This window comes from Spea bombifrons, chromosome 1 (assembly GCF_027358695.1).
Source record: "Spea bombifrons isolate aSpeBom1 chromosome 1, aSpeBom1.2.pri, whole genome shotgun sequence".
NCBI lineage: Eukaryota > Metazoa > Chordata > Amphibia > Anura > Pelobatidae > Spea > Spea bombifrons.
In genome coordinates, this window is record NC_071087.1 from 128,240,447 (window position 1) to 128,260,589 (window position 20,143).

The window sequence follows — 20,143 nt, forward strand, 5'->3', positions numbered from 1 at the left end:
GATTTTTTTTCATTTATTGTTTTATGTATTCAAATATCACTTAAGATTAAAGCATTTGTCGGCTTTTGGGTCAATGTAGCCAAACTGTTATGGACTCTGGGAATGATAGTTAACAAAGAGCAGCTAGTTCACTAATCTCAAAGAAAACAAAAGGCATGAAAGGATGGATTGCCGGGAATATTTGGTCCACATCCAGAGCCAAAAGAGGACGGTGTTTATTGTGCTTCCCCGGTGAGGCCACGGAGGCTTCCAATTGGCTGAATAGCGGGATGGGAGGCCCGGCTGTTGTGTGATTGGAACCGGAGCTCATAAGAGCCGCTGAGCGGCTACTCCGCGTTATAGCGCCTGGTGACCGAGATGCCAGTAGAGATCTCCCGGTGGGACGGGCCGCTGGCCCTCTATGAAGTGGACGAGAAGCCCGCATGTCCTCTGAAAGTCCGCTACGGACCGCTATGCATCGAGGAGCTGGGACAAGTGCTGACACCCACCCAGGTACACAGCCCTCCCTATAGCCTGCTTCATTAATGCCTGTCACGGGACAATTAAGCATTTCACTGCCACTGGCAGTCAGATTACTGTACCCGGTTCCATTGAGTCTCAGCACTCTCAGGACGCACAGAGGGATCAGTGAAACTTTGTATCCATAGCCATTTGTCAACATATAGTATTAACATGTGTCTAGTTTTTGCATCACACAGAACTTGTGACATCATGGAGTTTGCTTCTTAATGCAGTCCACGCAGGAGAGTCAAGATCCTATACAGTTAAACTTGATTTGTTACAGTATTTGTTTTATTGATTTATTGTATTAAGTAAATACCAGTAGTATAAGATACCTTGCAGTGAATTCTTTTTTCTAATGGCATAAGGTTACGGAGTGTAACTAAAGCGCTTTCCCTGTTCCAACAAATACAGGTGTTTATATTTATGCTATGACATATGAAAGCAGCAATGCGGAGCTCGCAGAGAATATACTTAGAGAATTAGTACTTTTAAAAGTAATTTGAGGTTAGGCAGTGCTGTCAGTATACTTAGTGCTTTGCTTATGCCTCTCTATAATCTTGATAGCAACACAATTGAATAATAATTCTTTTTATGAGCTATTGGTGTTTCAGACTTCATCTCACAGTATGTCAATTATTCAAATTTTAAAACTTTGGACAGCTTGCCTATGGCCCAGATGAAAAAGAAAACCTTCATTTTAACCCTTGCTGTATTGGAGTTTTTGTAAATACAGTAATTGTGTTGCAAAGTAATAAAAAAATTATCTATGGAATATGATATACAACAATATATAATGATAATATCTATTGTCTTTAGATTGGGAGCATATATTTGACTATGGACTATACTGTATGTACCTGAATGGGTGTGGCGCATGTTGGCATTGCCCTCTTGTTAAACATGGGAAAGTAGCCGTTATGTTGTGGTTCTAGTCTAGAAACAATGTTTGCATGCAAAACAAAAAAGCAGCTTATGGATCTCTTCATTGGGTATGCTGTATAAAATATGATTAATGTGCAAAGTTTTAATAAGATCTCTTATTACTGTTAGAATAGAATGGCCCAAATATCAGGAACATTCCGCTGGTTGCAATGGACATAAGATTTGTTTCAAATTTGCATCAGCATCCATTGGATAAACACTGACGGGATCTGTGAGTGAGAGGTTGCATGATCTGGATCAGTCCCCAGTGACATGAAGCTGATGTATTTTCTCATATTATTATTTTTGGAAATGAATTAATTGGTTTTCAATGTATAAGCAATTTTCAAACTGGATTCTACCTCATTGGTGAAAAATGTACCTGCTGGTTATTCTCCTCACCATTCTAGCAATCTTTATGTAACAATCTTAACAGGGCACCTCAGTGTCCCAGACAGCCCCTGAACAGACAATGCATATGAAAGTACTCTGTAGCTTAGGGGAAGTTGCAGCTCTTTGGCTCCTCTGCTGTCTGACTTTTCACGCCACTGATTGGCTCCTTTAAACTGCCAATCGGTGTTAGGAAAGCGCTTCTATTGAAATTAATGGGAGTGATTTCTACATATGTGATTTGGAGTCCCCTGTCCAGAGTGTTTCAAAACCCAGGGCTGAAGTATATCACGCAGAAGGAGCTGTGTTTCCAGTAATAGCCGGGGTTGTGGAAAGGAGCAAATACGGGGATTCTGCAAAAGGAACCTCTCAGCATTCATATGTATTCAGCTTGTCATGCCAGGCACGTCATTGGATTAAACGAGCATAGAAAACGATCAATGACAACAGGGCAAATATATTAATCTATTTAGCTTTTGTAAGTGGGTAAAATATTTTTCAAATAGAAAGTGTTTGAAAAATTTTTTAACCAAATTTTATTGTTTTGTCCGATTAGTAAATCGGATGATATCATCAAAATAATGGTATATAAAGAAGAAAAAAAATGTGTGTGTGTGTGTATATATATATATATATATATATATATATAATTTGTGTGGGTACACTGAATGAGAAAGGAGAAAATTACAGCTAATCACAAATACCACAAAAAATGTTAAAATAGCCATTGTCACAAAGCATAGGGTGCAACATTTTAAAAACATCTCTGTCCTTAAGGGGTTAAAGTGCATATGATGGCTGGAGTGTCCCTTTAACAATTATTATAATTAAATGAATTATATTTTCCAGCCTAAGGGTTAGGAAAGTGGGACTTACTCTCAGTATCTACACGGGTAGGAAGAAAAAGGTCTACAATATTAGGATATTTTTCTTATATCTGATTGAAAACAATGCCAGTACAGCACATATTATCTGGCAGTATCCCTCATCATGCAGCTTATATTTGTATATATTGTGCTTTTGCCAGAGATTTTGTTTATTATCCACATAATTTTGCATACTTTGCTGCCAGACGTTGATTGTAGCCATGTTTACTTGGCTGATTTGCACACATACTTTTTCAATTTCCCCTGCTTATGACGAGATTGTGTATAATCTTTTTTTTTCTGAGCTTAGGTTCCGCACTGCCCAACTATTGAGTGGGAGGGCATGGACCATAACAAACTGTATACTGTGGTACTTACTGATCCTGATGTTCCAAGCAGAAAAGACCGCCATCTCGGGTATGTATGTGCCATTCTCTCCTTTACTCACCCTCCACACCACTAATCACTCCCAGAGGAAGGCATCCCATCCCTACAAATCACAATATTAAATATCTGTCTGCTCTCTGAAAACCCACTTTTTTTTCCCAGAAGCGTACAACCTTTTCTTCCTAACACCCCCAGCCATCATCAAGCCATCTAAATGATCAACCACCTCTACAGATCATCTGGACCCTATCATCTCATCCCCATCCAAGCAGTCCTCTTCTATTGTTTCACTCCCCCCCTCAAGCATTGATTATATTGCAAGCTCGGAAAAGCAGGGCTTGTGTTTGATTTTAAATTATTCCCCTGATTGTAACAGCGCTAAGGAATCTGCTGGCGCTATATAAATAAATGTAATGTAAAACTAAGTAAACCATAAATTCAAGTCAGTGTTGCCACCTACACATCTTATTGCTATTACAAATTATTGGGCAGAATGATATAATTCATTTTTATGCTATATAAACCAAACCTAAATTCTATGTGACGACTTTTTAAATGTAAAGTAAAGGTTATGGTTAATAAGTTAGACAAGCAGTCATAACATAAGGGACATATGTAAAACAAAAGAAATAATAATATGTTACACATTCCTACAAGCAGGAACTACATTTGTTTTCATGGTAGCATTGTGTTAAACTTTACTTAAAGAAAAATACTATTTTGTGTAAATATACAGGATATAGAAGAGGCTGTAACTAGTTTAGGTCTATTTTTATATACTTGGTAGACTGTTGGTGCTATATAAATAAAAGATAATAGTAATAAACATTCTAGTTTGCAATGCCAGTTTTGAATCCGGTCTGCTATGGTTGTCTGGGTGCCCTGTGGGCATTTGCACCCACCCTAATTGCATTCTGCTCTAGCACAGATAGAGGAATACATGCACAGTACACTCAGAAGAAATGTATGTAGTCTCCATCCCTATGCCTTCAGTATCAGACAACATAGAAATAGTAGGGGTGAATTTATTCCAAACTCAAAATGTTGTTATTGATATCCCTAGCGTTCTGTGTATGCAGAATTTTAATTATCATCTATCTTATTAGGGAATGGCATCACTTCCTGGCGGTTAATGTTAAAGGAAATGACCTCAGTAGTGGCTGCATTCTCACTGCTTATGTTGGCTCAGCACCTGGAAAAGGAACAGGTAAGTAAAACACAGTGAATCGCAAATTCATTGCCTTTATCATGTTGCCACCATGCTTTTATTTTCTCAGAGAGCATCTCATTGTAGATCTCATCAAGGACCAAACTAATCTGAAGTAATATTAACTTTAATGCATATGATAGGGATGTGGTCCCTTTAAATGTAAGTGTAGTCTGTTTTGCAAATGCATACGAGGGATTCTGCAGAATACAAATCCGGAAATTCTGTGTCAGGTTAGTGTTTTATTTTTTTGTTATGGAAGAATGCATATTAAAGTACTCATAAAAAAACTTTTAATATGTATTCTTCTATTGTAGGGGTGTCAGGGACTGTCGCTTTTAATGTCTGGGTCAGGGGTGTAACTAGAGGCCTCAGGGCCCCGGTGCGAGATTCTGTTAAGGCGCACCCCCCCACCCCAATCTACCCCCTTCTCACACCCTCTCCCCCCTTCTCAGGCTATCTACCCTCTCTCCCCCTTCTCACTATCTACTCTCTCCCTACCCCCCTTCTCACTATCTACCCTCTCCCTACCCCCCCTCTCACTATCTACCCGCTCCCTAACCCCCTCTCACTATCTACCCGCTCCCTAACCCCCTCTCACTATCTACCCTCTCCCTACCCCCCTTCTCACTATCAACCCTCTCCCTACCCCCCCTTCTCACTATCTACCCTCTCTTTACCCCCCTTTGTAGGTCAATTACCGTGCAGTCCTATGGTGGGGGCACGAGGCCTCTGTCGTCATATGACGTCATACGCCGGCGCTCAGCGTGAACCGCAGGCACCTGAGACAGACGCCTCATGCTCCCACCACTGCAGTCAAGGCAGCGCTGAGGCAGCCGGCGACGGCAGGGAGCAGAGGAGAGAGAAGGGCTGTCTGACTGGCAGAAGGGCTGCCTGACTGGCAGAACTCCAGGGCCCGGTCGCAGGCGCAACCCCGGTAGTTCCGCCACTGGTCTCGGTCAACAGATGCAAGCTTTATTATGAAAGTTACAGGGGTGTGCCATGGAAAAACATATTTTCTCCTTGAGCATAAAATGCAGTGCTGTATACGGTAATGTGGGTTACCAAAAATGGTAGAAGTGCCCCTTTATACAAAAAAGAGTATCTTGTTCCTTATTTAATTTTTTTTTGTAATTAGGCCAATATCACTGTGTAGTCAAAATGATAATCTTGCTAATGATGTAACCCTAAAACTGAAATCAGTTGAAAGGAATTACAACTGAAAGGAGTACACGTAAAACTCTATTATTTTAAATGCCTGGCATTCTAGTCTCTAAATGTAATAAGGTTTGAGGTTTTTACAGCAGGAAAGAAATAAGCAGACTAGATGGGCCAAATGTTTCTTTTCTGCCTTCAAATGAAGTTAAATTTTTAGTTAAAAGCCACAGATGCCCTGCTTTAACCAATGTCAGTGAAGATGGTAATGGTGCCAGTGCACCATGTAGGGCGATTGGCAATACCGGGTATCTGGTTTTCTTTTCTTGATGCCACACTCCCTAAAGGGTTATATAGCCCCTTCCTTTCCTCCCTAGAAAAACATAGTAAAGCTTGAGCTTGTTGGCTCCACTGTGGCATTTCCAGTACATTCAAAATCTGTGCGAGTAAAAACCCAATCAAGCCTTGGGGGGAAAAAAAGGACATACATATATGCACAAAAACAAAGAAGTGCAGTGTGACTGGACAGCCTTAGGCCAGGCCAGTGTGAAAATAAAAAAAAAGTGCAGGGGAAATGCCCATATATCTAAGGTGCTTCTACCAGCCCAACCACAGTTTGTATGAAGGTTTACCCCCACCCAAAACACTTGTGGGGAGCATCCAGGAAGACCTTGCCTGAGGGTTTCATAGGAACACCTTGGGCTTCTCTGCATTCTGAAACTGAAAGCCAGAGGATTAAGCTTTCACTGTGTTACAGGTACTCGACCTAAAATGAAAGGCTGGGAAACGACGGCAGCCATGGAGATTAGTTGTAGGGGGCGACTGGCAGCCAAGATACATCTCTGCCCAAGGCATTATGATACTCATTCCAAATGTGTTTTAGAATGTTGTTAATATCAACAATGTTCTAAACATATGCGCATAGATCATAACAGGTGTCCTGTCTTTTTGCATTGGATTTTTTCCAGGTCTTCACAGATACACGTGGCTTGTTTATGAACAGACTGGGCCATTGAAATGTGATGAGCCAATTTTGGGCACAGCCTCTGCAGAGAAGCGGGAAAAATTTAAAGTCTCATCTTTCCGCAAAAAGTACAAGCTTGGTGCTCCAGTTGCTGGTGTCTGCTATCAGGCTGAGTGGGATGACTTTGTACCTAATCTGTATAAACAGTTAGGTGTACTGTGACTGAACATACAAGCACTTCCAACTTTATTCATTATGCTGCTTTGCAACTTTAGTACTAGCGGTAATGTCTGTTTTTCTAATATGAAGGTAAAAATGCCCCATTTATACTGCCTGAAATGTTGTCTGACTCCCAGGAAGTAAGCCCTTTAGTTTATTTTTAAAAGTACACAACACAAGACCACAATCTGCATGACAATTCCAAATAAAGCAAATCAGATTATGTATTTTACCTTATGTTTTAGAATACTACTTCTCCGTTTACTTCTGCTTTTAAGAGTAATGCATTTCATGCGGCATATGGCTTTGATGTATTTTGATTCTAATTAAATAAACATAAACCTAAATGCACCAGTTGAAGAAAATTGTGAATTATTTAAAGATGTTTCTAGTAGGTGATTGAATAGGTGCAACAGATTGAATACACCTTGTCCATGTAGTATGTATAAGTGTTTGGGAAGCAGTGGACTAGGAGACCAAGACTTGACGTCTTGCAGGATGGTGCCTTGAAAAAAATAACTGGATGCAGAAATCTGTACTAGAAAGCTATGCCTGCGTTCTCATACCTAACAGGTACAGATACTGTACCTATTCAGCTCTTATGTTATACAAACTTCATTTACAGGTCTGCTTACTGTCTAATGAAGCATACTGTGTATCTCTCCAAGTGTCCATCTCACCACAGGAAACATGTTGAGTGCTCTGAACCTAAACTAGTGGTTACTATATAAAAAGTTGAGCATACTGTAGATTTGATGTGAAATTGGGCTGCCTCAATCAAATAAAGTAGTGAGTCTACAGCATGTATAACAGTGATTTTTTTTTGTTTTTTTCCATCAAAATAACTCAACACAGCCATTAATGCCTAACCCTTGGCAACAAAAGTGAGTACACCCGTAAATGTCCAAATTGGGCCCAAAGTGTCAATATTTTGTGTGGCCACCATTATTTTCCAGCACTGCCTTAACCCTCTTGGGCATGGAGTTCACCAGAGCTTCACTGGTTGGCACTGGAGTCCTCTTCCACTCCTCCATGACGAGCTGGTGGATGTTAGAGACCTTGCGCTCCAGTTGAGGATGCCCCACAGATGCTCAATAGGGTTTCGGTCTGGAGACATGCTTAGCCAGTCCATCACCTTTACCCTCAGTTTCTTTAGCAAGCCAGTGGTCGTCTTGGAGGTGTGTTTGGGGTTGTTATCATGTTGGAATACTGCCCTGCAGCCCAGTCCCTGAAGGGAGGGAATCATGCTCTGTTTCAGTATGTCACAGTACATGTTGGCATTCACGGTTCCCTCAATGAACTGTAGCTCCCCAGTGCTGGCAGCACTCATGCAGGCCCAGACCACGACACTCCCACCACCATGCTTGACTGTAGGCAGGAAACACTTGTCTTTGTACTCCTCACCTGGTTGTCGCCACACACGCGTGACACCATCTGAACCAAATAAGTTTATCTTGGTCTCATGGGTTCCAGTAATCCATGTCCTTAGTCTGCTTGTCTTCAGCAAACTGTTTGCGGGCTTTCTTGTGGATCATCTTTAGAAGAGGCTTCCTTCTGGGACAACAGCCATGCACATCAATTTGATGCAGTGTGCGGCGTATGGTCTTAGCACTGACAGGCTGACCCCCCACCCCTTCAACTTCTACAGCAATGCCAGCAGCACTCGTACGTTTATTTCCCAAAGACAACCTCTGGATATGACGCTCAGCATGTGCACTCAACTTCTTTGATCGACCATGGCGAGGCCTGTTCTGAGCGGAACATGTCCTGGGAAACCGCTGTATGGTCTTGCCCACTGTGCTGCAGCTCCATTTCAGGGCGTTGGCAATCTTCTTGTAGCCTAGGCCATCTTTATGTAGAGCAACAATTCTTTTTTTTTAGATCCTCAGAGAGGATGAGGTGCCATGTTGAACTTCCAGTGACCAGTATGAGAGTGTGAGAGCGATGACATCAAATTTAACACACCTGCGACCTTATAACACTAACGAGCCACATGACCTCGGAGCGGAAATGGCTAATTGGGCCCAATTAGGACATTTCCATTTAGGGGTGTACTCACTTTTGTTGCCAAGGTTTAGACATTAATGGGTGTGTGTTATTTTGATGGGAAAACCAAATTTACACTGTATACAGGCTGTACACTCACTACTTTACATTGTAGCAGAGTGGCATGTCTTCAGTGTTGTCACATGAAAAGATATAAAATACTTACAAAAATGTGAGGGGTGTACTCACTTTTGTGAGATACTGTATTTCACATGCCTTGAGGCATTGGGTTAAGAGATGAACCCCAAAAGAGGTACCCCTAATCCTTAAAAACTAACCCAATTGCTGTTATCTAACTCATACTCATATGGACATATTTATTGGCACACACCTCTTAATTATTTAATTCAGGTGTTTCAATCAGACCGTGGTACTGTGATAGGATGCCACCTTTGCAATAAGTCATTTTGTGAAATTTCATCATTTGTGATATTCCATGTTCAACTGTAAGTGACATTTTTGGAAAGAGGGAGAGTTTAGGAACAGCAGCAACTCAGCTACAAAGCAGAAGTCAAATTCAGATATAAATTCACAGATCGGGGTCACCGAGTGCTGAGGCGCATGGTGTGTAAAAACGTTCTGCTGATTCCAAAGATCTCAGTACAAAAACTGTGCAGCGGGAGCTTCATGGAATGGTTTTCCATGGTCGAGGAACTGAATGCAAGCCTCACATCACCAAGTACAATGCCAATCGTCTGAGCGAGTGATGTAAAGCACTGTAAAGTCATTGGACTCCATGGAGTAACAGATCACGCTTCTCTGTTTGGCTGATGGGCAACTCTGGGTTTGGCGAATGCCAGGGGAATATCACCTGCCTGATTGCATTGTACCAACTGTGGTGAAAGAGGGATAATGGAATGGGGCTGCTTTTTAGGGGTTGGTCTAGACCCCTTACTTCCAGTGAAGGGAAACCTTAATGCTTCAGCATACCAAGACGTTTTGGAAAATGCTATGCTTCCAACTTTGTGGGAATAGTTTGGGAAAGGCCCTTTTCTATTTCAGCAGTGTGGTGGATATGATCTATGGAGGCTTGCTGTATTTTCATAAATACAAGACTGTCTATAGTATACTCCAGTGCCAAGCATTCTTGTCAAATAGAATGGTGATTTCCATTCTTGGGGAATGTCTTACCATGTTCCTGAAAGTTTGTGAACGACAGCTAAGTCTCTATGGATATACATGTTCAATATCTACTCTACATTGACCATTTCCTTCTAGCCTGCATGCAGCATAGACATACAATGAAACAGAATGAGGACTGGGGTATTTTTAATAGACATTAATATGTAGTTGTTCCCCCCTCTTCTGGGAAGGCTTTCCACAAGATTTTGGAGTGTTTCTGTGGGAATTTTTACCTGAGCCTGGCTATCAATTGTCATTCCAGTCCATCCCAAAGATATTCAATGGTGTTAAGGTCAGGGCTCTGTGCGGTCAGTCAAGTTCTTCCACACCAAACTCATCCAACCATGTCTTTATGGACCTTGCTTTGTGCACTGGGGCACAGTTATGCTTGGTTTGTCTTGAGAGCTTTGTTTAATCCTTTATATATCCAGTCTGAAAACAATGGTGAAACTGCACATTTTTTTTCACAAATATATATAGTTTTATCGGGTTAAACTGAAATATGGGACCACTATACTGAGTAAATCAATAAAATGGAGGCCCAGAACATCCCAAAAATATGACATAACTACAGATGTGGGACATTGCTTCAAAGCGCATGTAATTTGTTTAAAAATGCACTGCAATACTGTGAAAATAAGTCATTCTTTCCGTTTTTGCCCACGTTTTCCTTTATATTAAATGTTTGTGAATGGTTTGAGAAGCAAGCCCGCTGTCCTAAAAAAAATACGTTTTGTGTATACTAAACGAGAGGGAACTTAGACACGCTCAAAAATGCTAAAACCTCATTTATCCCGAAGTGTAAACCAGTATAAATGAGTGTGTCCTTAAGGGGTTAATTTTATATTTATGTACATATATATACACACACACATAGATTGTAAGCTCACTTCAGCAGGGCCCTCCTCACCTGTTTAAGTATCTCATCGTTATATTTTATACAGATTGTTTTGTCCTGTCTGTAATTAGTACAGCGCTGCAGAATCTGAGGGCGCTATATAAAACAATAATATATATATATATAATATACATGGATGTGTGTTTAAGGGCAGGGCAAATAACAGAAATCTCTTATCTATGGAAAATAAGCGATCAATAGGTCAATTATGGAAGCATTAATAAGCCTTAGGAAAGTCTTGACTACCTAAAAACCACCACTATTGCGGTAACACGCGTGTCACGGGCGAACACACAGGTGGAAGCGTGGCGGCAGTTGAATTGCACGCGGCTGGGAAGTATTTGCCCGGGGACAGGGTATATGTGCAGCATGTGGCAATGCGGCAGGCTTTTCAGCCTCAGGTAACATATAAAACCACACACACTGCCAACCGTCTCGACAGTGCAGCAGAGGCGGCTGCCAATCACAGCTAACCCAAACACGGGTGATGTATTTCCACCAATGGAATTCAAGAGGCGCTGCCCGCCCTCCTCTCTGATTAGCTGAGCAACCGAGTGTCCCGGATGTATGACCTTCTCTTTCTGTCTCAGTTCTTCTTGCGTGTCTGTCTGCGCAAAACTGCAAGTTAGTCTGCAGGATGCCCGTGGATATCTCTCAGTGGAGCGGTCCTCTGGCCCTTAATGAGGTGGAGGAGAAGCCAGCGCATCCACTCAGCGTGAGCTATGGCCCCCTGCACATAGAGGAACTGGGGCAAGTGCTGACACCCACTCAGGTAGTGGTCGTGGGAGATATCTGTGCATACTCTGCTAGGCGTTATAACGCATACACCGTGTCCCCCTGCACCCCGAGCCCTCGGTGATGCGCGTTCCCCAGTGTGCGTGTACTATCCACAGGAACGTGCGCTTTAACGTCATACGCCACATAATGATGGTACCAGTGATAAGGACGGTTTACACACATGCTTTATCTGAGGCAGACCTGGCACAGCCGGGAGGGTGCTGAGTACTGGCGCCTGCGGGTGAGGTAATTGGGGTTAGTTTAAACGGTTTACGATGAGGCTCAATGACTTGAACAGAGATGTCACGCCCCTTTTTAAAGGGAACAGATACAACTTTTTCATTCATGTGCCTGAGAAAGCGATAAAGCCCAGGCTTATGTGTGAATGTGATGCCTGTGGCTTCTGTAACCTAAAAAGAAAAATCATAAATTGGTTGCTCGTTAATCTATGGGTTGTGATGGACAGATTGTAGCAGGTGAGTCATTCTTAATGCTTCTTGATGCAAATTGTTATCGTTTATAGCGCCAACAATTTAGGCAGTGCTTCTTCAGTACCTACATTCAAGGGGTGTGATAAAATTAGAATTGACAAACTAAAATCGACCCATACATCAGGTTTTGGATAGCTTTTATAGAGTTGCAACGTATAGTAAAGCGGGTAAAATGAAAGTTTAACTCTGCAGCTCTCTTAATAGAGTAAACCTATTCCTTTAATAAAAGGGACCCTCCAACCGTCCTTTGCACATTGATGCATACGATTGGTGCCAGTCAGTGGCAAGTATTGTCTGACTAATAAGGGCAACTGCAGCAGTGTTCCCTTTAAAGAGCTGGGCTGGTGTGCACAAGTAACAGGACGACGATGACCGCAAAAATATTTATTGCTAAAATTAGCTGTTTAATCAGTAACTCTTAGCTGCCTGAGGTTTTATCCTCCACCAGAGGCTGGAGCTAGTAATTTGTTGGGTCAGATAAAAATACTAATGCAGTCACCAAGCTCAAGTGCTTAAAAATGTTTTGGGACTCAAATAAGACTTTTACTATATTTGCCTTTGAAATGATGAAATAACTAGGAGACTGTCTTTGACATACTGAAGGCCAGCTACATTTTACAGAGTTGACTAATCTATGAGGAACATAAGCTTCAGGCGGTTTTAGGAGTCCAAAAGATGTAACATTTTTAGATCTGTGTTGTGTCCAGCCCCGATTGTGGTGACTGATGCTTTACTTCATGGCACCAGTAAGGTGCAGCACCTAAGAGTTTATTCACTAAAGGGAGAGATGGGGTTTTACTTGTCTCATTCACTACACATTCTAAAGTGCAGGCACTAGTAAGTTTATCCAACAAACAGCTGAGCTGGTCCTGTATAATGCATATTTCAAAGGGTGAACTCATTTCCCTAATTTAACTATACATTTTAAAGGGCTTCTGCAGCAGCTTATTGGGATTTAAAAACTTCATAGTGGATAGTGAAGTCAAGGAGCCGAAACACAACTCTTGACAACTCTCCCGTTTGTGAATAGACCCGGTTGTGTCTATGCTCCTGCATGGATCCAGTTGACAAAGTCTCTGTAAGGTCAGCAGTCTTAGACCTGCAGATACGTAAAACTGCATTGATCCTGTGAAATGCAGAGCTTGTACGTAAAGTCACCTTTGCTTATTAACGTATGTGCCATTTAGACCTTGGTATCATTGCTAGTATGAACTGCAATGAACTTTCTGTCTGGTTTTTAATAAAACTTTAAACTGTACTTACATAACACATTTCAAGAGCTTATAGTTTATTTTGCCTCAGAAGGTGAAATAATAAAAAAACTGATGTCATTGGACAGTCAATCCATATATCTCAAGTGGTTGAATTGAAGTAAAATCTTGATGGCAAGCACTCTTAATTAAGCATGATAATTACACTTACAGACTTTGTGTGTGTATGTATATATTTTTTTATTTTTTTTTTCTTCCGTTCGTCTTCAAATAAAACCACATAGTATAAGCAGTTTCGTCCCCTCCCCCATTATTTTTCTTATGCACCATTCGAGTGCCTTCAGACGAGATGTCTCAGCACTGAACATGTGTTGGCAGCTACTATAGAATAAGCTATGGAATCCTTTAGATAATAAATTGAATATCTGAATGTGGAAGCTATTATAGACCATGGTCTGAAGTTTCTTCAAGCATAAACCTGACAGAACATGAAAGTGTGTGTATTTTTTAAATGTATCTTTTTGTAAACTATAGGTTCAGAATCGCCCAACAAGCATTGAATGGGATGGGATGGATCCCAACAAGCTCTACACCCTTGTGCTCACAGACCCTGATGCACCAAGTAGGAAGAATCCAAAATTCAGGTTCGCACCAGCAGTACTGCAATGTTCGTAACTGATCAAAACTTTCTCTGCAGGACATTACAAGCCTGTTGCCAAATTTAAGAATATCCCAAACATGTCAATGATTTATTAAAGGAACAACTCTGCCAATTTGGTTTATTGGCTTATTTGCCTTTTTTTGCAGGATAGAATGTCATTGTCCCGGATGATGCAGCAGTGTTCAGCCCCATATATCATGCTCTGAAAGAGCGCTCGCACAAACTTGGCAGATTGGCTTGCCAGAGATGTGCAGCAGCCATTAGTGAAGTAAACACTCATCAGTTCAATGACTAAAGGGCATCAGTGAAACAATTACTGGACATAAACACCAGTGCTCACTCAATGTCAGCATGTGGCTGATGTAATACATTAGAGTATCACACAATAATTGGAGGGCAAATCAAGTCAGTCGCAGTTGCCTCTAATTCTGACTCTTTACTTCTGCCCTCCTGGAATATGTAGCTCTGAACACTACAGGCTTCTCTCAATGTTCCCTGAAATAACTTATTTGTAACCGAAGACCTGCAGTTATACCTACAGTAACGTATATATAAGTGTATGATTTTTGTATTCTCCATGAATTTTAGGGAATGGCATCACTTTCTAGTAGTGAACATGAAAGGAAATGATATCGGTAGCGGATGCGTCCTGTCTGATTACATTGGTTCAGGACCTCCAAAAGGAACAGGTGAGTAATACCAGTTAAAACCTGTTTAAATGTTAAAAATAGGATAACCCTGTTAAATGAAGCTTATATAAATGTGTCCATATATTTATGGGTCCATGAATTAGGTTTTTCAGGGCATATCAGGGTTAGGAAACCTATTGTTAAGTAGTGCATAAATATGCGCATCACTAGAAATAGACTATAGGCGAGTAATAAATTACCGCAAAGCTAGACAGCCCAGGTTATTAAACTTGGTATTTTGTTGAGGAAAAACAAAATTTTGCTATATGTGAATAGCTGTGAACTAATGTTTCTGAATATGTCACTTCCAGGTATTATCACCATGTGACCTAGTATTTGCTTTATTGGCCATGAGATTTGTTTGGCTACTAAGGGCTAAGAAACTCAGAAACCAAAATAAGACCAAGTGATTTTCCAGTGACAATTACCGTATTTATCGGCGTATACCACACGCTTTTATAACTAAAATAAGAATCAGAAACCCTACCAGCTTTTTATACTCCAATAAATCCTAGAGCTGCACGATTTGCAGTCGCGTGTCCCTCTCTTCCGGTCCGGGGTGCGTGTTATACCCCGGTGCGTGGTCTGCGCCTATAAATACAGTATATTAAATGAGTGTGGATGCCTTGTACTATGTTCAAATATTTCTGAGAATGTAGTTTTTTTTTTTTTTTTTTTGTAATGAAATTAGGCATTTTGATTGGACCTTAATCAGTACAAGATTTTTTTTCCCCCCTTTCTAAACAGGTCTCCATCGTTATGTCTGGCTGGTCTATGAACAGTCTGAGCCGGTAAAGTGCGATGAGCGTATTCTGTGCAACCGCTCTGGGCAACATAGAGGGTTATTTAAAGTGTCTTCCTTCCGCCAGAAGTATAAGCTTGTGAGTCCCATTGCTGGTAACTGTTACCAGGCTGAGTGGGATGACTACGTACCCAAACTATATGAGCAGCTTGGGTCCTAAGATACAAATGAGTTGTTTCATTTTGTAAGCCTTTAAAAACAAAGCACTTCATTTTTTTAGTTTACCAGTTGTGTTCCTAGGGCTAGCTTGTCAATGGTAATCTCCCTTGCCCTTTATAATCAAAATCAATAAGACAAATCTAGGTGTAACAAACCTTTAGTGCTCAAGCTGGCTTTGACCTTCCACCCAATGATGCTTGGCCAGCTCATGGCTCGTATCTCAACAGCAGAAGAACTGGGGACTGGCTGCTGACAATAGTCTTCGTAGTTCTTACACAGCAATAGCGCAGAAATTTTACTTTATATGTTAAAGGAAGAGGGATACAAGTGTCATTATCCCATTTCTTCCAGAAAAGAATGCATTGTCTAAATGAGGAGAGCAGAGTAATATCCACCACCCATTATGTACTTGTTTATATGAAGCCATTTGTAAATCAGTGCTATGCATTGCCTTATTCAACACAAAATGTGATTGTTTTTTCGTTTCTGCACTATTAGATCAAAAAGACATATGAAGGATTTTGTAGATATCTGCAGCAGTGAATACGTTAACGCTGATGTTTTGATGTGTTTACATAATTGCATACATGCATTGCCAATAAATCAAAATAGATGTTTCTCGTTTTGCTTTTGTTTATTCAGAAACATACATGCCTTAACTATGCCAACATAATTACGGTTGGATGTTCACAAAACCTATCCAGAGCAACAAATACATGTATGTTTAGAAATGGGTATTCTAGAATTGTAAATTTTGTTGGCTTGCTTTACTGCCTCCAGGAGCATTATTGCTGTGACACATGTTCATGTTTTCCTGGCATTGAAGGTGGTATTTTTAGTTGGCATTACATTTACCCAGAGGGTTTCTGAACTGCAAGCCCCGTCTTTCCAGCCTCCAAAACAAAAAAAAAAAAAAAGTATTTTCATGCCAATGGGCACATTATTTTACCATCCTCTTGTCTGACAAAGAGAGATCAAACTGCATACCATGGATGTTATAGTTCTACTAATTTGGAGAAGGCTCAGTTCTGTAGATCTATGGACCTGTTCAGTTTATTTCTTTGGTGGGAGTCCAGAAATGATTTAAGGTTTAGCAGAGAATCCACCAATAGGTGGATAGCATAGATAATCCAGGAGGTGTATACTACTGATGGTTCTTCTTTGGTACTTAAGCCTGAGTATGAGGAAAAGCATTTTTCTATAAGGACCTTGGTACCTACGGGGACACTTCCTGCTACCTGTTCTCCTGTATTTTTTCAGCTTCTGGCCACGCAGTTACTACCACAAATTATGTTCACTTGTCTGAGGCTAGCTAGGTGTAGCATTGTCAAGCGGTTAAGAGCTTATGCATATGCGGGGACTCCTCTGATTAGTTCTCTTATGGAGCATGTGGAGTTATGCTGGTGAGGTTTTTTGGCCCCTAGGCATATGTGAAGGACTTTTTTTCTTCCAGGTTTTTATTTAATATCTTATCTGCTGGCTGTGGTGTGGTTCCTGCGCTTCCAGTTCTGTGGGGGGGTTTTATTGCCCACATCTGTCCAAGCAGGCACAGTTTATACTTTTTGGGTTTTAGACACATTTTCATATGATTTACTGTTTTCTTTAATGGTGTCAACTGAGCCCAAGTCTTCAGAAGATCCACTAAGCCTTAATGCTCTGCATGCTCATTTTGCTTTTAAAGACGTTGTAGGCTTCCAAAAGGTCCCGCTGTATGGCATGTCTTAGAGCTAAATAATTTGCGCATGACAGTATTAACTTCAGTCTACGGTTCTCCATATTCAGGCTATATCATTCACCTCTCAGCCTTCCAGTTTTGCAACACAGGATTCAGATCTAGTCAGAGCTAGACATTCTCTCCTATGAAGCTTTGTCTACAGCGAAAGGAAGGGAAATTTATTGAATAAACCAGTTTGTTCCCTGTTGGAGAGGTAGGAAAGCTAACTTCTACAGTGCATGCAACTCTGAAAAATGAGCTTAAGCAAGAAGATGCATTTCAGGCGCTCTTTAGTTTACTTCTGGGAGACCGAACTTGCTAAGATTAAACCGGAAAATACCTCTTTTTGCCTCCTTGTACAAGATGGACTACCCTCACTTTCTGGACGGGCTGGCTCTGAAGTGGCGGTTCAGACTGGCTTACGTGTTTCCCCCTGTGGCCCTTATTCCTCGTCTTCTTCAAAAAGCCAAGAAAGACAAAGCACGAGTTCTAGCGATCCTTCCTTTCTGGCCAAAGAGGGGTTGGTTTTTAGACCTTCTTCAGATGGCCTTGGCTCATCGGGAACTTCCGGTGTCTGCAAATCTGCTGGTAAACCACAATATTCATCTACACACCATCCAGATGTTCCGATTGACGGCGTGGCTACTGCAGGGCTGATTTTGGAGGAGAATGTCCATATCCCCGAGGATACCTGTCTCCTATCAGGGTCGGTTAGAAATTCTGCATTTTTAGTTGCCATTACATCAGCTCGAAGAGTTAGGGAACTCCAAGCGCTCTCTGCTTCAGATGAATTCCTTATTTTTCACCAGGATAAAAAGTAGTTATGTACCTTAGTACCTTCGTTTCTTCCAAAAGTTTTGTCTCAAGTCGGCATAAACCAACCTATAGTTCTTCCCTCCTTTTATCCGACTTCCTCCAGTGAGGTAGGATTATCATGGCACACCTTGGATGTTAAATGAGCTCTTCCCATCTAGCCATCATCTTGTCGCTTGTCAGATCATCTGTTTGCTCAATTTCATGGTATGTCATCAGGACATGCGGTGTCCAAGTCTACTTTAGCTCACAGATACTATACTGTTGGCCTGTGATTCCTGTGAAGCGGTTCTTCCTTCACCTGTTAATGCTCACTCCACATGGTCCATTTCCGTTTCTTGGGCAGCAAAGGCATCTGCTTCCCCAGAGGACATTTGCAAAGCAGCCACTTGGTCCTCCTGGAATACGCTCATTAAGCATTACAGACTGGACGTTGCCTCTGCCCCCGAAGCTGCCTTTGGGCGTCATGTCCTTCAAGCTGTTAATTCCTGAGTCCCTCCCACGTAAGGGATCTTGCTATATCCCATACGTACTGCCACTATACGTAGGGAACAGAAATTTTTACTACGTAATTTCTCTTTTCCCCAGTATAGTGGCAGTACATACTTCCCTCCCTTTTATTGGTTACATAATTAGATTTTGGGAGTATCTTGCTATTTATTGCCGAGTCTTCCAGTTTCTCGTGTTTTATAGGTATTCTGTTTTTCTTTTCGAAGATGAGGATCCGATTTGGCAGATCCCATAGACCGTAAAGCAGAATGGGCCTTTTAGTTTCAAGACCAAGATTGCTTTCGCTCTGTGGCTCGTTCTATTAACTTTTGGCTTTAGTTGAGGAATAACTAACTAATGAAGGGATAGAGAGGAACCTTTCTGCCATTTCCTCAGCTACACACTTTTTGTAAGAATGACAACTTGTGCGGGAGCTTTGTGTCAATACTAGAAGAACGCGATGGCTGCTATCCCAGTCCACAGACAATGCCTTTAAGAGCAGATTGTGTACTATGCCCTTTGTATGCAAGTTTTGTCTTTCCCAGAAGAAGCATTTTCAGAAGAAAGTGTCTTTTTGGGAATTTGGCGCTAAGGAAGAAGCTAGAAGGTCTGCAAGCGACAAGCCCTAAATCTCCAGAGGGCACATGGAACATGGCAGAGGAAGAGGGAGTGACAACCCATCTTCCCATAAATTCAGACCCAAGTCTTTCTCCGCTAGGGGCGCTTCTTATGTATTTTCATCAAAGCTGACAAGAAATCACCTCAGACCGCTGTGTTTTGAGCATCTTTGCCCAGTGTTCCTTGGGCTCTAACACACATAGTCTTTTCTTCTTCAAAGATCTTCCATACACCACATAGCATGTTTTTTGGGGCTGGGGACTTCATATGGGGGAAGAGTCCTTGTGCCATCCAATGATCAGGAGCTTCTGGCAGTCTAGATGGTCTTAAAGCACTGGCGAAAATTTTTGGGTAAAATTTGCAAAAAAAAAAAAAATTGTCGGACAACATTGCTACTGCCACCTACCTGAACAAGCAGGGATGAAGTATAAATCTGATCTCACATTGCTCAATGGGCATTTTTTTTTTAAAAAAAAACTGCAGTCCACATCGAAACAACAGAGGCAACATCAATTTTTTTATTTTTTTTAAACATCGCTACATTTTGCTACACAACGACCTGGAGATGGGTCTGATGGCCACAAGAATAACATACGTCCTTGTTTTTTTTCTCCCTAAATCAAGAGAGATCTCTAGTGGGTATAGATGCCCTGTCCTTTCTTCCAGCTGGCTGACACCTCCCCTCCTTTTTCTCTTCTGCCCAGGGTCCTCAAGAACATGAAGCAAGACAAGGGTAGCTTTTATAACCCTGAACTGGCCTAGAGTCTCTGGTACTTTGATCTGGTGAGGATCTCGGTGGTCCTTTTTTGCTCTGTGCCTGCACCCACACCTACTGATGCAGGTCCCAGTAAATAATTCCTCCCCAGCAAGCCTGAAGCTAAGAGCACAGGTTCTGAAAGGTAGATTTTAATCCAAAAGGGTATTTCTGGGCCAGCTGTAGATACTCTCATGAATTGCTGTAAAAAAAAAAGTCACATTGTTAAGATACTGGAAGGTGTGGAAATGCCTCTCCTCATAGTGCCTGGCACAGAAAATTATTC

At 41.4% G+C, this 20,143-nt stretch overlaps 2 protein-coding genes across 2 annotated transcripts; both read left to right on the plus strand.

The window, feature by feature from the left end:
- The first annotated feature begins 129 nt into the window (after nt 1-129).
- Nucleotides 130-6,964, plus strand: LOC128503363 (phosphatidylethanolamine-binding protein 1-like). The gene is made up of 4 exons (XM_053473434.1): nt 130-492; nt 2,992-3,098; nt 4,175-4,275; nt 6,399-6,964. Exons 1-4 carry the CDS (start codon nt 358-360, stop codon nt 6,614-6,616), a joined length of 561 nt encoding a protein of 186 aa, XP_053329409.1. The 5' UTR covers nt 130-357; the 3' UTR covers nt 6,617-6,964.
- A 4,279-nt stretch (nt 6,965-11,243) lies between these two features.
- LOC128503353 (phosphatidylethanolamine-binding protein 1-like) lies at nt 11,244-16,086 on the plus strand. The gene is made up of 4 exons (XM_053473422.1): nt 11,244-11,451; nt 13,693-13,802; nt 14,408-14,508; nt 15,256-16,086. Exons 1-4 carry the CDS (start codon nt 11,317-11,319, stop codon nt 15,468-15,470), a joined length of 561 nt encoding a protein of 186 aa, XP_053329397.1. The 5' UTR covers nt 11,244-11,316; the 3' UTR covers nt 15,471-16,086.
- The last annotated feature ends 4,057 nt before the right edge of the window (nt 16,087-20,143 follow it).